Here is a 12785-nt window from a genome sequence, read left to right as displayed (position 1 = left end):
GACGACTCTACGTCACGCGTTTGGAATGCTGTGACGAGTTCATGGGGCCTGTGACAAAACGGATCCTCAGCAAAAGTAGGTTACAGAAATCAATCTTTTTTGAGACCAATCAGCACATTTCAAAGTTTACGTTTGCGTTATCTGAATTAAACAGTTGATAAAAATGACCGAGTGAGCGATTTAGCTGGTTGTTTGTGCGCAACAAGTGTAACCTACGCAGTAGCCTAAGGTGATCATTTGCATTCATTTAACGAATGGAGTTGCATTGCTAACATTAACTAATAAACAAGTGGCTTAACAAGCACACTATAGCCTACGAAGTTCTGTTACAAGCTAGTAGCTAGACGCGGCAGATATATAGGCCTAGGAGATTGTGCCTTATTCCGATAGCAGGTCTAATGCTGACTGTTGCTGAAAGAAATACAATGTAACAGTAGCCTAACTGAGTGGTTATTTGTAACGTCGCCTATGCTGTGGCTACTGTTGCAATCACAGCGTGTGGTCGTTTCTACTCAAGCTAGCTCACTCCACGTTCTGTTATTTGGCAAGGTTGGATACGCGATGTTTCGTTAGAGAACTCCGTCACATTCTGGTTCAATTTGTTATCTTCGCACTGCATCATGTTTATTCCCTTTCATTCCCAGATGAGGGTGAAGACGAGGCGACCGTAGACTTGGAAAAGTCTCCCGGATTTTAAGAGGTAGGCTACGGAAACTCGTTATTGCTTCATTGTTCTTCTAAATGCTCCACACCGGTCTCTTATAGCCTACCGGTTTTCGTCTCGCGATGAAGTTTTCAGCGGGATTATTATTATGGCAATGTCACGAACTGGCTATATAAAATGTAACGGTTATTGATAACGTAGCTCGTCAGTCCTCAACATTCTGTCGTAAAATAGACATCATTGAGTAGAAAACACTCTCTGCAGGAGGAGGGCTTGTAGCGTATTACAACTTTGAGGCAATAAAACTTTTCATAGGCTTGGCAACTTCATCGTTGAATGATAGCCTAGGTTCGTAGGTTTATATGTTTTCCTGGCCCTCAGACCTCGGGTTTGAGTTTGCTGTCAACCGGAAATAGGCTGAAATTAAACCCGCCGGTATGGAGAGAGCAACTTCATTAATGGCTTGCACATTTAGCCCAATAGGCCTACCGTTAAGTGTAGGATGATTTATGCCTAGACCCACTTTATTTAAGTCTAGTTGGAATCTTGAATAACGTGCATGATGAATAGCCTATAATACAGCCCCATCATCCTACTTGTAGCCTACTCGGTTTCCTGTGAGAGTGTTGGGAATAGTCCTAGTCAAACCTTAAATTGCCTTTATTTCTGAAAGCCAATGCATTGTGTGATAGTCCAGGTGCCCTAGAAAAAAGATCCATCATTACACAATATTTCCTATACTTTTTCTGTGCTTGTTTGTTGTGAAGTTGAAACTCCTGGAACAATGGCCATTGTACCAATTGTAGCCCACCGGTGACCGAGGAACCCAGCTAGTGTCCTGCACCTGTGGGAATTGTGTGTGTGTGTGTGTGTGTGTGTGTGTGTGTAATATAGAGTATAGTCAGATATCCCACTTAGTGGCTTTTTGTCCAAGTGCCACTGGAATTCCCCTCTTGTGTGGGACTGATTCCCGTTTTCCTGCTTTGAAACTGGGAGGTTATTGTTAAAGTGGTCTCAAACGTTACCATAGGAAACGCAGAGTAGGAGCATCTCCGGCGTTGCCTTGGTTACCTATTACATAAACACACACATACCTTACGACTGAGACTGTAACTGACGTGCAGAATCTCATATCACTATATGTCTTATCTATCAAGAAGGTACAGGTTAGCAAAGGCGCAATGGGCGTGGACAACAGCAGATATACTTACCTCACCTCCACTTCTCTGGAAACAGTTAAAAGGGGTCTCTCAGGTGGCTTTGGTTTGTTCCCACATCTTTCAGCCAAGGGCCCCATCTTCTTGACATACGAATGAGATCATTTGTTATTTTCATAGAGGCTTACAAGTGATTCTTGGACCTAATGTTCATGTCATCTTTTCCTCAGTCTTTGTTCTGTGGGTTACCTGTCGTCTTCACATGAGAATGACACCCCCTCCCTTGTCTTATCGTCTGCAGAGCACCGTTATGTCCGGCCCAACCTGGCTGCCTCCGAGAACCCTAGGTAGCCCAGAGAGAGCCACGCCCCCCATGTCACACGCTGGACAATCGTTTTACCGGGCCCAGATGAAGGTCTTGGCTGACCAGAGGCCCAAGTACGGTGCCTATGAGCAGAATGGTGTCACAGGGGGAGGTGGAGGGGGACCCACCAGGTACATCGCCACTGGCCCGACAGGTGAGAATTAGCAGATGCTAAGCGTGTTACCATACTGTTTCACGGATGTGATTATTCCAGATTAATCCGGAATTCAGGATGTTCTGACCTGAAAATGAGACTGTTAACAGGTCTAACAGTATAATTTTTTAGGTTTAGTGTGACTGAGCATTTATTACCTGTTATTTTATATCCTGTGACTAATACCTCAATGTTAATTGTCAGTATTATACAGTTTCCACTGGCAGTAGTTGCTATACACTGATGGTTTGTGGTAGTCATTATATACACTCAGAGTGTGAAGACACTGGTGGAGGACTTCACTCCCAGTCCCAGTTTTCTAAAAAGCCATGTTTCCTTCACCCACTTCCTCTTATCCTGCCAGTAAGCTTAACCTGTTTAGGAGTGAATTATTTTCCTGCTTCCTGGTTATTTTCACATCATAATGCGGAACTCTCGGTTCGCGAACATTCTAATTACATATTTGTGACCGTACTCTTCAACAGGTTAAAGCGCCGGTTTCCCTTACTCAAATTAAGCCTAGTCCTACACTCAACAGGAAACTTGAAGATCCTTATTGAAATGAGCTTTTCGTTTAGGACTACTAAGCTTATTCCATATACGGATAATTGGCAGAAGGCGTCTGGTTACATTACAGTAACAGTAACACATCTGCATTCCAACAGTATGACTGTAGCCGCTCCCCAAGGTCTTGTGTTATCTTTCCATTTCAGGTCGGCCTGGACACCGGGGAAAACAGCTGATGTCATGTCTGACTGTTTGCCAGAGTACTTGAAATGTCTTTCATTAGATAAACATTGTTTGTGTGTGTGTGTGTGTGTGTGTGTGTGTGTGTGTGTGTGTGTGTTTTTATCAGGTGGCATCATGCAGCACCCTGAAGACCCCGGCTCTGTAGCTTTCCGCCCGTTGTCTCCTAAATCTGGGGACCACTACTACCCCCCTTCCCACGGACCCAAGGACGAGCGCAACACATGGAATCCTCATATGGCAGGCTATGACCATCAGGTGGGTCAAACCGATATCCTCTTACAGTTTTTCTCAGTCGCTTTGGTGCTTTTCTCACATCACTATTAACATTTGCACAGCAGTGCATTTCTCAAAACAATTAGTGCAAACTGCAAAACCTAGTGGATAACCTGTAAAAGCACGTCACTTGCTCAAAATGGATAGTCCATTCCTCAAAAGCAAGTATTTATGTCAATGAAACTGCCAGTGTCATCAAAATGAGAAGTCTTTACACCATCGTTTATGAACAAGATAGTCAAATGGCTTTGTCATGTTTTCTTTACGACAGTTTATGCTCTCAGTGTTTTCCCATGCAAAAAAAGGTCAGAACTTGGTGACACTACCTGAAAATACTCAAGACCGCACTATAGAGCCATTTGAAAACTACAGTAAAGTTACAAATTGATGTAGTTAGGGGAGTAAGTGAGTACAAGACACTGATTATGTATGTTTCACAGTTTTAATGTATATGCTCTTTGCAATTCTACAGCATTGTGACAGAATTTGATAACTAGTTCACCAATTTTGTATGTAATGACAAGCAATGAAATGAAGACTATTAGTTTTATTGGGAACATTCAGCATCCATAAGTATAGTTAATTTTGACTGACATGACAAGCAACTGATACATGTTCAAAACCATTTGCAATTTGTTCAGAGGAAGGAGAAATTGCTACTATGATGTGCACAAATGACTAAATGTTGTGGAAGTTGAACTAATAGTTATGAGAATTTTCATTCTGATCTGAGAAAAGCACCAAAGCGACTGAGAAAAACTGTAAAAAAAACCTTCCAATGTTGTTGTTTTTTTAGATATTTGTTGCAGTCATGCAGGTAGCAAAATTGGAATTGATCGTGTGTCATTTCATCATTTAATTGAGGTTATGAAAGTAAAGAAAAGAAATACAGGAGATATTAGTCATTTCAAAGCCAGCTCTGTCTTTTTTGGGTGTGGAGTGAAGATGAAGACAGAAAGTGTCCATCATAGCTACAAGTGAAGACATTTATTGTGTTCGGCAAACAACCTCTATTTTTTGGTTGTTGTTGTTGTGAGACCTTGGGTTGGGCAGCCTCTGGTAACCCACTTTTGTTTCCAGCTCAGCCCGGTCCTTACAATTATCCTTTAAGCATTAATATGGACTGGTCATTGGGTGCATTCTCTTCCAGGTGCGAGGGCCGGAGAAGCACCACTCCAACATAGACGCTGAGATCGACTCACTGACCTGCATGCTCGCAGACCTGGACAGCCACCCACACAGCACAAGCACTCAGGTCTTTATCATCACCACCACAGAGTGGGCATGACTAATAACACTGTTTCAGTAGTTGAAAAAATAGAGATCATCACTGCCCACTGATCTAATATAAGAAATTGTTTATTAGGAGTGAATGCTGTGTTTCGCCGTTGGCTTCTTCAGGTTCATTCTCTGTTTCAGTAGTGTTTAAATCATTTGGACTTGCATTTGGAATTTATGACTTTCAGAAGTATCGACTTGTCTTTGGAATTTATGGTTACAGGTTTAGATGTTTTGCATAAAAGATTGTAGAGGTTCACTGACTCTTTTGGGAAAGCGCTGCATAAAGACAGCTGGGAAAGAGGCAATATCTTATTTCACAACAGACCACAAAGAGCGGAGGAGTACAGTGATAAGATTGATAGTAAGAAATTGTGTTGCTAATGGACTAGATGCTACTGAGGTGAATAGGACGAACTATGAGTTGAGTCTGTCAGTCAGCTGACTGATCTCTGTCCTCTCCCCCTACAGCTTTATGATAATGTGCCTTACAATAAGCACCTCTCAGGGGATCGCTACAAGCCCTCGGGCCCACCAGGGGGTCATCCCCAAGGCCGTCCGTCCATGGGCTACCCCCCTCACCCTCACCCTCACCCCCAGAGCCAGTACCACCCCGCTCCCCCATACGCCAGCGACCACCAGGCCTCTCCGTACAACTCCCAGCTGGACTACTCCTACCCTTCCCCTTCCTCCACGTCCTCCTCCTCGTCCTCCTCGGCCGCCGGTCACCACAAGCCCTACCCGCAGCCGGTGCCCGCGTCCTACACCACGGCGTCCACGCCGACCGGCCCGCGCTTCAGCGTCCAGGTCAAGACGGCCCAGCCGGTCACCACCTACTCGCAGACGGGCCGGCAGGCCGAGCAGGCGTACACGCCGCCGCCGCCGCCGCGCCAGCACGCCTCCCGCCCCCCGCCGCAGGACCACCGGCCGCCTTACCAGGACCACCTGCCCATCCAGGCCCAGTCTCAGCCGCACCAGCACCACCAGCACCACCAGCACCCGCAGCAGCAGCAGCAGCAGCAGCACCCACAGGGCTGGTACTCCATGCCCCCGCCGCAGGCCCAGGAGATGCACGGGTCAGGAGGAGCGCCGTCAGGAGTCCGAGCCAGCCAGGGACCCCAGCCGCCCAAGAAGGGTCCTGATGCCTCAGGGACGGTACCGAGTCCAGCCTATCAACCTAGTAAGGTGAGGGGAGGGGGGGTCCACAGAGAGCCTTGCCGTCTCATGCCTCTGCATATACATTTACATTAATTTATTTGGCAGACGTTTTTATCCAAAGCAACTTACAGCAATAGAATAACATTTAAGCTAAAGTGCAGAGGAGACCTTAGCTAGGACGTACCACTGCATCTGTCAATACTACTATAAGAGGATAGGAGTGCCTACATTATATGTTTTGAGAAATGGCTAGCACTGCAGATCATGGCTGCAAAGGCTGGATTCATGAGTCTTGGAGGAATTGTGTTGCATTTTGTATGTTGTTCTGTTGCTTCCTGATTGGTTGATGGTATTTGGAATGCTCCTGATGTGAGTGTTTTGTTGTTGTGGCAGGGGGCTGTGCCAAGGCCTGAAGAAGAGTTGGATCGTCTCACAAAGAAACTGGTTTATGACATGAACCACCCCCCTACCGAGGAATACTTTGGTACGTTCTGATTGTAAAATGCCTCCCTCTGGGGTCAAGCCTTGGCTGGCGCATCCTAGAAGCCATCTAGGCAAGAGGCTGCTTTGTTCAGTCATTTGTATACTGTAAACATGGGCCTTAAACTAGGCTATTAGAGTCATTCTGTGTCAAATCAGACAGGATCCAGGAAAATGGGTGCTGTATCGTCTCAAATTTTGCTCAGAGTTTGTCAACATAATGTGTTGGTCCAAAAACGAAGACCTGTACAATAACTGTTAAATTCCATACTTTCTTTGCCCTTGGATATGCCCTGGACACTAATTAAGCATAATCAGCCTAAAGCAAAAGAACCGTAACTGGGAGTTTTACGGCATTCTGCCTTAGTTTCTCTTAGGCTCTTAGGTTCTCTTAAGAACGATCTTTGGACATCAGTATGTTATTATTCCTAGCCTGCTCAAACTTTGTAGGATGGAGACAAACACGTTATCAGTATGAGTGCAAGGTTGATAGTGAGGCTATTATAGTCATTTGTTATACCACATAACACCAATAAGTAATTTGTCTGCAAATACATTACAGTAAAATACAATAAAGTATAAACATTAATATTTTGTTTACTAAATACCCATTTTGAGTTGTGCCCACAAAATGCCATCTTCCCTTGTTTTATCCTTCATGATCATTATTATATGTGGAGAACTCAAATATTGGCACAACCTTAATAATATAATGTATTTTTATACTTAATACTAAATATTAAAGGTGCTCTAAGTGATGTTGGGTAATGTAATTTCTGTTGATGTTCAAACAAAACAGAAAGCTAGCTCGCTACTCCCTCTTCCTCCCTCCCGTGCAATTTTGAAACTTCAAAACGCGCATCTCGTCGGTGATTGGCTGGAACAGTTTGTAATGTTTTTATGGTCCAGGCTGGACCAAGTTGTTTTTGTTGCCATTTTTGGAGCCTGGGCTGTCCATAGAGACCACATTTTTTACAGTGTATTCAGGACACAGGCAACTAGCAGATGGTGAGGTGATTTATAGGCCTTGGTTTTGAGACCCATTCATGATATATGCAAGGTTTGAACAGAATCTGAGACGGTATAGCAACTACCTTATCTGATCTGACCTGGAATGACCCACAAGTTAACTTTAACCTCCATAGTATCACAAGCACTGTTGGAAAAATATTGATTGGATTAGTGGATCTGGAATGTGCCACAGGTTAGTGTTGAGATCCTGACCTTATCTTAAGGCTTCTAATCCTTACACGGTTTTGGAGCCTGGGCTGTCCATAGAGACCACGTTTTTTTTTTTACAGTGTATTCAGGGCACAGGCAGCTAGCGGATGGTGAGGTGATGTTTGCTGTATGTGACAAAAAATGTTTTAGCTTAGAAACCGCGTAACATCGATTAGAGCACCTTTAATGGCCAAACATTGCTTCCCATATAATGGGTTTTTCACGCTGTCAAACTGAAGTAATATCAAGGGCTGAAAAGAAAAACATGAAGACGTAGGATTTGAACATTTATAGGCCTTGGTTTTGGGACCCATTCATGATATATACAAGGTTTGAACAAAATCTGAGACGGTACAGCAACAACCTTATCTTATCTGACCTGGAATGACCCACAAGTTAAGTTTAACCTCCATAGTATCATAAGCACTGTTGGAAAACTATTGATTGAATTAGTGGATCTGGTTATCTGAACAGGGATCTAAATGCACACACTTCATCAATGAAGTGTTTTAACAAGGCCTACTACCCTGTGCTGTAATGCACTGGGCATTATTTTAACTCTAGTACAGCCTGAGTCACAGATTGAGGTCAATGTTGAAGTACTCTTGAACTCTTTGAAACAAGAACCAATATTGTAGCAGCTGAGCACATTGATTTATTTTTGGAAGATGAAGCCATGCAAAATCTATAATTGTTTTTCACGCATGTCCAAAGTAAAAGTGAGTTCAAAAGTAAGTCCAAATCAATCTAAATTCAGTCGCGTGAGTGTGTGTGCGTGTGCGTGCATGTGAGTTATTTAGTGAACTAATGAAATGTTGTAGGGCTAGCACATCGACTAGAAACTGAAGAGAGAAAGCTTACGGATGGTGCCACCTGATAAAGGCTCAGGATCTGACAGTTGTTTGCTTGTTTGTCTGGCAGGTCGGTGTGCGCGGTGTGGTGACAACGTTCTTGGAGACGGGAGCGGGTGCATTGCTATGGAGCAGGTGTTCCATGTGGAGTGCTTCACCTGTATCACCTGTCACGCCCGCCTGCGGGGCCAGCCCTTCTACGCACTGGACAAGAAGAGCTACTGCGAGGGCTGCTACATAGTCAGTGGTCCTTTAGTGTGTGTGTGTGTGTGTGTGAGTGTGTGTGTGTGTGAGCGTGTGTCTGTGCATGTGTCTGTGCGTGTGTGAGAGTGTCTGTGTGTGTCTGTGCGTGTGTGAGAGTGTGTGTCTGTGTGTGTGTGTGTATAAACAACAACTTGCATTTATGGAAGGCTTTATATAGCTTTCCCCCTTTTCCCTGCCTACCTACTTCCAAAAGGAACAGACATTAATCCAACCCCTGTGCTTCACTGTATTTCTTTTCTCTTCCCCCTGTTCTGTCCATCTTTCTTTTTGTCAGTTTTTTTTTGCTTTATTTCTCTTTCTGCCTCTCTATCCATCCATCATTTTCTCACTCTTTCTTTCCCCCTCTCTAACTGTTTATGCCCCCCCCCCCCTCTTTGCTCCAGAGCACCCTCGAGCGCTGCTCCAAGTGTTCCAACCCCATTCTGGACCGCATCCTGCGGGCCATGGGGAAGGCCTACCACCCGCGCTGTTTCACCTGCGTGGTCTGCAACTGCTGCCTGGACGGGGTGCCCTTCACCGTGGACGCCACCTCCCAGATCCACTGCATCGACGACTTCCACAGGTAAGCCAATGACGTTAGCGGCAGCTGCTGCTGAAGTGCAGGGCCTCTGTGCTAATGCTAACATTGATGCTAACGACGGTGTGCGAAAGCCCCGCCACTATTTCAGGGGCTTCTCTCCAGCTCATCGGGGGTGGGGTGGGGGTGAGATAAACCTAAGCTGTTTGTATTCCTGTCTGTGAGGGTGGGGGCTTTAAAGGATTATGAGCTTTGCTTCTCAGCTTACAAATAAATTCACCGTTATTTGGTCAAAAGCAGTTTTCGTTATTATCATGGTAGAGATGATCTGGAAGGTGTCCTCTCATGGAACTGAACCTGTATGGGCTTATCTGTGGGACTCTCTGCCCGCCTGGCTAGTGCTTGGGCTCTCACTCTGGCTGGATGAGTGGATGTGTTTGCATTAGTGCGCATGCAGTTCATCATACTGATGATTTAACTAAGGGTACTGTCTGGTACTTCCTGTGTTACAGGAAGTTCGCCCCACGCTGCTCAGTGTGCGGGCAGCCAATCATGCCTGAGCCAGGTCAGGAGGAGACGGTGAGGATAGTTGCCCTGGACCGAAGTTTTCATGTCAACTGTTACAAGTGTGAGGTGAGATTTGCTACTTTGACTTGACTAAAAAAAAGGTTAGGTTCTTGGAGGTGACTGAAAGTGTGAGTGCTTTTGGCAGGATCCTGTTTTTCTGTAATATAATTCTGCATGTCATCACACAAAAGTAGATATTCTTCATTAGTACCCGCTTCCTGGTCAATATCAATTTATTTATATAGCACTTTTAAAAACAGGCAGTTGACCAAAGTGCTGTACATTGTCTTCACGCTTGCGGGTACCAGTTAAAAGACGAGCTGCAGCATTTTGGACCAACTGCATGCTAGAGAGAGATGCCTTGTTAAGTTCTTGTCTACACCTTCTTAATCTATGTCAGATGGCACATGACAAGATAACACCATGGAGAGAAAGAGAGAGAGAGGCCTGGCTTTTTACCAATAACTTTTATAACTTTGCTACTTTTCCTTGTAAAGTTGCTTGTCCACACCTTTATCTTTGTCAGATGGCACATGGCATGAATGTTGTTTTGATTTGTTTGCTCGTCTCCGCCCTCCGTCTGTAGGAATGTGGTCTGCTCCTGTCCTCAGAGGGCGAGGGCCGAGGCTGCTACCCCCTGGACGGGCACATTCTGTGTAAGGGCTGCAGTGCCCGCCGCATCCAGGACCTCTCCGCCAAAATCTCCACCGACTGCTGAGCCGCCAGGCCCACTGCCCACTGCCCTGCCTACTGCCCCTCCCCCCTGCCTGACTGTGCCCAACCTCTCTGTTGTTGCCCATCTGCCCTCTGCCAATACAGTCCGACTGAACAAACGTCCAAAGCTGAAGAATGTGTGTGTCTGTGTGTGCGCACGCGCGCGTGGTATGACATAATCAGATATGTGTGATGCTTGAAAGTGATTGAAACGTACTGTTCAGAATTCCACCTCAAAATTGAACAATATAACATTGACTCCTATTGGTGATGCTGTGTGTGTTGTTTTGTTTTTGTGTTAATGTAACTCCTGTTCTTGGGTTTAGTTAAATGCAGGTAAACATAGAGAACTTGGAACTGAAACATGGGTTGGCACCCAGTACCCAGTGCGACCCAGTTCTTCCCTAGTACCCGACCACACTCAAGTGAGTGCTATACTATGCTCCTGAGCTGCTGGCAGCAGGGGTACCCCCCCCCATATACAACCACTCACCTTTGCTGTAAATCAATAGCTCTGCTTTGGGACAGCCATACCATAGTAAACAAAACAAGGTTGTATGATGAAACTACATGCATTGGTGTTTTTTGCTCCACCTCAGTACAGTTGTCAGTTTGTTATCTGTTCAGTATGTTATAATGGGAGGGTGGTAGTGTGACTAGGGTGGTGCAAGGAGACTGTCTGAAAGGCTGTGGCGGACATTTTGTATTCCTTAGCGCAGTGTACAGTAGAGAAGAGGTGTTGTTTTTATCTCCTCTTACCACAGGGATAATATTGGTTACCATGGCGATTGAGACAAAAACAGGTCTCAAGTAGATAAATGAAGTGAGAATTGCTGTGAAGTGAAGGACTTGATAGGTGAAATGTTTTGACAGAAACATGGTAGTGAAGATAGTGATGACAACAAAAATTAGAAGGTAACACTTTGTGTTACATACGTGTAACACGGCAATTATCAGTAACTGTATGTTGATACTCTACACTCTTTCATGTGCCCCAACCTATCCCCAGTCTTAACCTTGAGCCTATACAAGCTAGCAACGTGTTTTGACTTTGTATGTTACACATTGTTTTACAGGGTACATATAGGGTGGCTACAAGGTAACAGGTTACAGTAGCTAAATATTAAAGTGTAACTGAAAATGGCACTAAAAAGGTTGGTGTTATCGTTTTGGTCATGGGAAGCTACTTAAGTCATGGTTTGATTCTGAGTGAGAGAGCTGCTATTAACTGAGATGACTGTAATGCAATAATTTTGAATTGCCTTTCGCATTCATCTGTAAAGTTACATGTGGACGAAGGGCTCTTGTGATTGCCGTTTGGTTGGTGAGTTTTAGTTGTTGGCCGAGGATGAGGTAACACGTGTGAAAAATGCCGGTGTTATGAAGTGGAGACCTCACGTGTCTAATTTATCAGTAACAAAATAGCACAAGCCCTTTTTGACCCACGATATCTTTTGACCGGCTGGGATTCTGCTTAGGCTTTTTGTTAGATTGGCTCATCGCAACGTGTGAGACTGTGTGTCATCTTTATGTGCATTTCTTAACCACTATTTGCAACTTCTAAAATGAAACCATGGAACTGTTGATGCAAAACATAGGAACTTTTTTTTGTCTGTGCCATTTTGTGTTCTTTTTGTTTTTTTGTTTGTTTTCATCAAATGCTCCCCAACCTCTTCAAAAGGAAAAAAAAAACTGATATCTATTTTCACAACAAATGTAACTTAAAGACCTTTAACATCAATTTGGATTAAAGTTGCACATTCATTTTGTTAATTTATTGCATTTCACTTAAGTGTCAGTCTTGTTTTCAATCACTGTTAAGTCAGTGCATTAGTCATAGTTTAGGTCAGTAGTTTTCCCTCAGAATATGTGCAGGACAATTTTGGTGTTGTTCATTTTGTATTTGTCATTTTTTTTGTCCTTGTGTGGTCTTTTTGGACTAACATCTCCTGTCAATTTACATTGTTGCCAAGTAGTTAAACCATTTTGCAAAGGTCCACCTTTGTAGATGGCAGTCTATGAACTCCTGAATGGCCTGTAGCCGTGTGCTTTGGTGCATGAGTTGAGTGATTGAGTGGTTTATTTTGAATATTGTGTGCGCAACATCTGCTTTACTCTGTCATTGAATTGTAGTATATACTTCATACATAAACCCATCCATTTTCAAAGCAGACAAATGTTACCTTTGGTGTTATTCTTTGACATTAAAGTTCCATTTAAGTTAATTTGCAAAAACATGTATCCTTTTTTAACAAATCAAGTTATTAATTGTGCATTATTGTGCATTTCAAGTAATATCAATCAAACTGAATCTGGGCTATTTTGATTAACTAAAAATAAATCTAATTAAAAGAGCCCAACTTCAGTTTGTTT

General features: G+C 44.0%; 1 protein-coding gene across 4 annotated transcripts; it reads left to right on the top strand.

The window, feature by feature from the left end:
- trip6 (thyroid hormone receptor interactor 6) lies at positions 1–12637 on the top strand. Of its 4 annotated transcripts, none has more exons than XM_076288997.1 (11): positions 1–75; positions 645–700; positions 2123–2339; positions 3196–3344; positions 4513–4617; positions 5112–5825; positions 6192–6282; positions 8421–8590; positions 8998–9176; positions 9644–9764; positions 10285–12637. In XM_076288997.1, the coding sequence occupies exons 3-11, from the start codon at positions 2132–2134 to the stop codon at positions 10414–10416; spliced, it is 1869 nt and encodes a 622-aa protein (XP_076145112.1). In that variant the 5' UTR covers positions 1–75; positions 645–700; positions 2123–2131; the 3' UTR covers positions 10417–12637. The 4 variants fall into 4 exon arrangements, with proteins under 4 accessions (XP_076145112.1, XP_076145115.1, XP_076145116.1 ...); XM_076289000.1 differs by lacking the exon at positions 1–75 and adding an exon at positions 146–229; XM_076289001.1 differs by lacking the exon at positions 1–75 and adding an exon at positions 261–549.
- The last annotated feature ends 148 nt before the right edge of the window (positions 12638–12785 follow it).

Source organism: Alosa pseudoharengus, unplaced genomic scaffold, assembly GCF_046254945.1.
Source record: "Alosa pseudoharengus isolate Yale_2024_CS ecotype anadromous, Long Island Sound unplaced genomic scaffold, YU_APseudo_1.1 YU_APseudo_1.1_scf_17, whole genome shotgun sequence".
NCBI classification, from domain to species: domain Eukaryota; kingdom Metazoa; phylum Chordata; class Actinopteri; order Clupeiformes; family Clupeidae; genus Alosa; species Alosa pseudoharengus.
This window is presented reverse-complemented; position numbering and strand designations above follow the sequence as displayed.

Coding starts and splice junctions, on each gene's coding strand:
- trip6 (XM_076288997.1), top strand. CDS start 2,132: ATGTCCGGCCCAACCTGGCTGCCTCCGAGAACCCTAGGTAGCCCAGAG. Junction 6,283..8,420: donor CCCTACCGAGGAATACTTTG/GTACGTTCTGAT, acceptor TTTGTCTGGCAG/GTCGGTGTGCGCGGTGTGGT. Junction 9,765..10,284: donor TCAACTGTTACAAGTGTGAG/GTGAGATTTGCT, acceptor CTCCGTCTGTAG/GAATGTGGTCTGCTCCTGTC.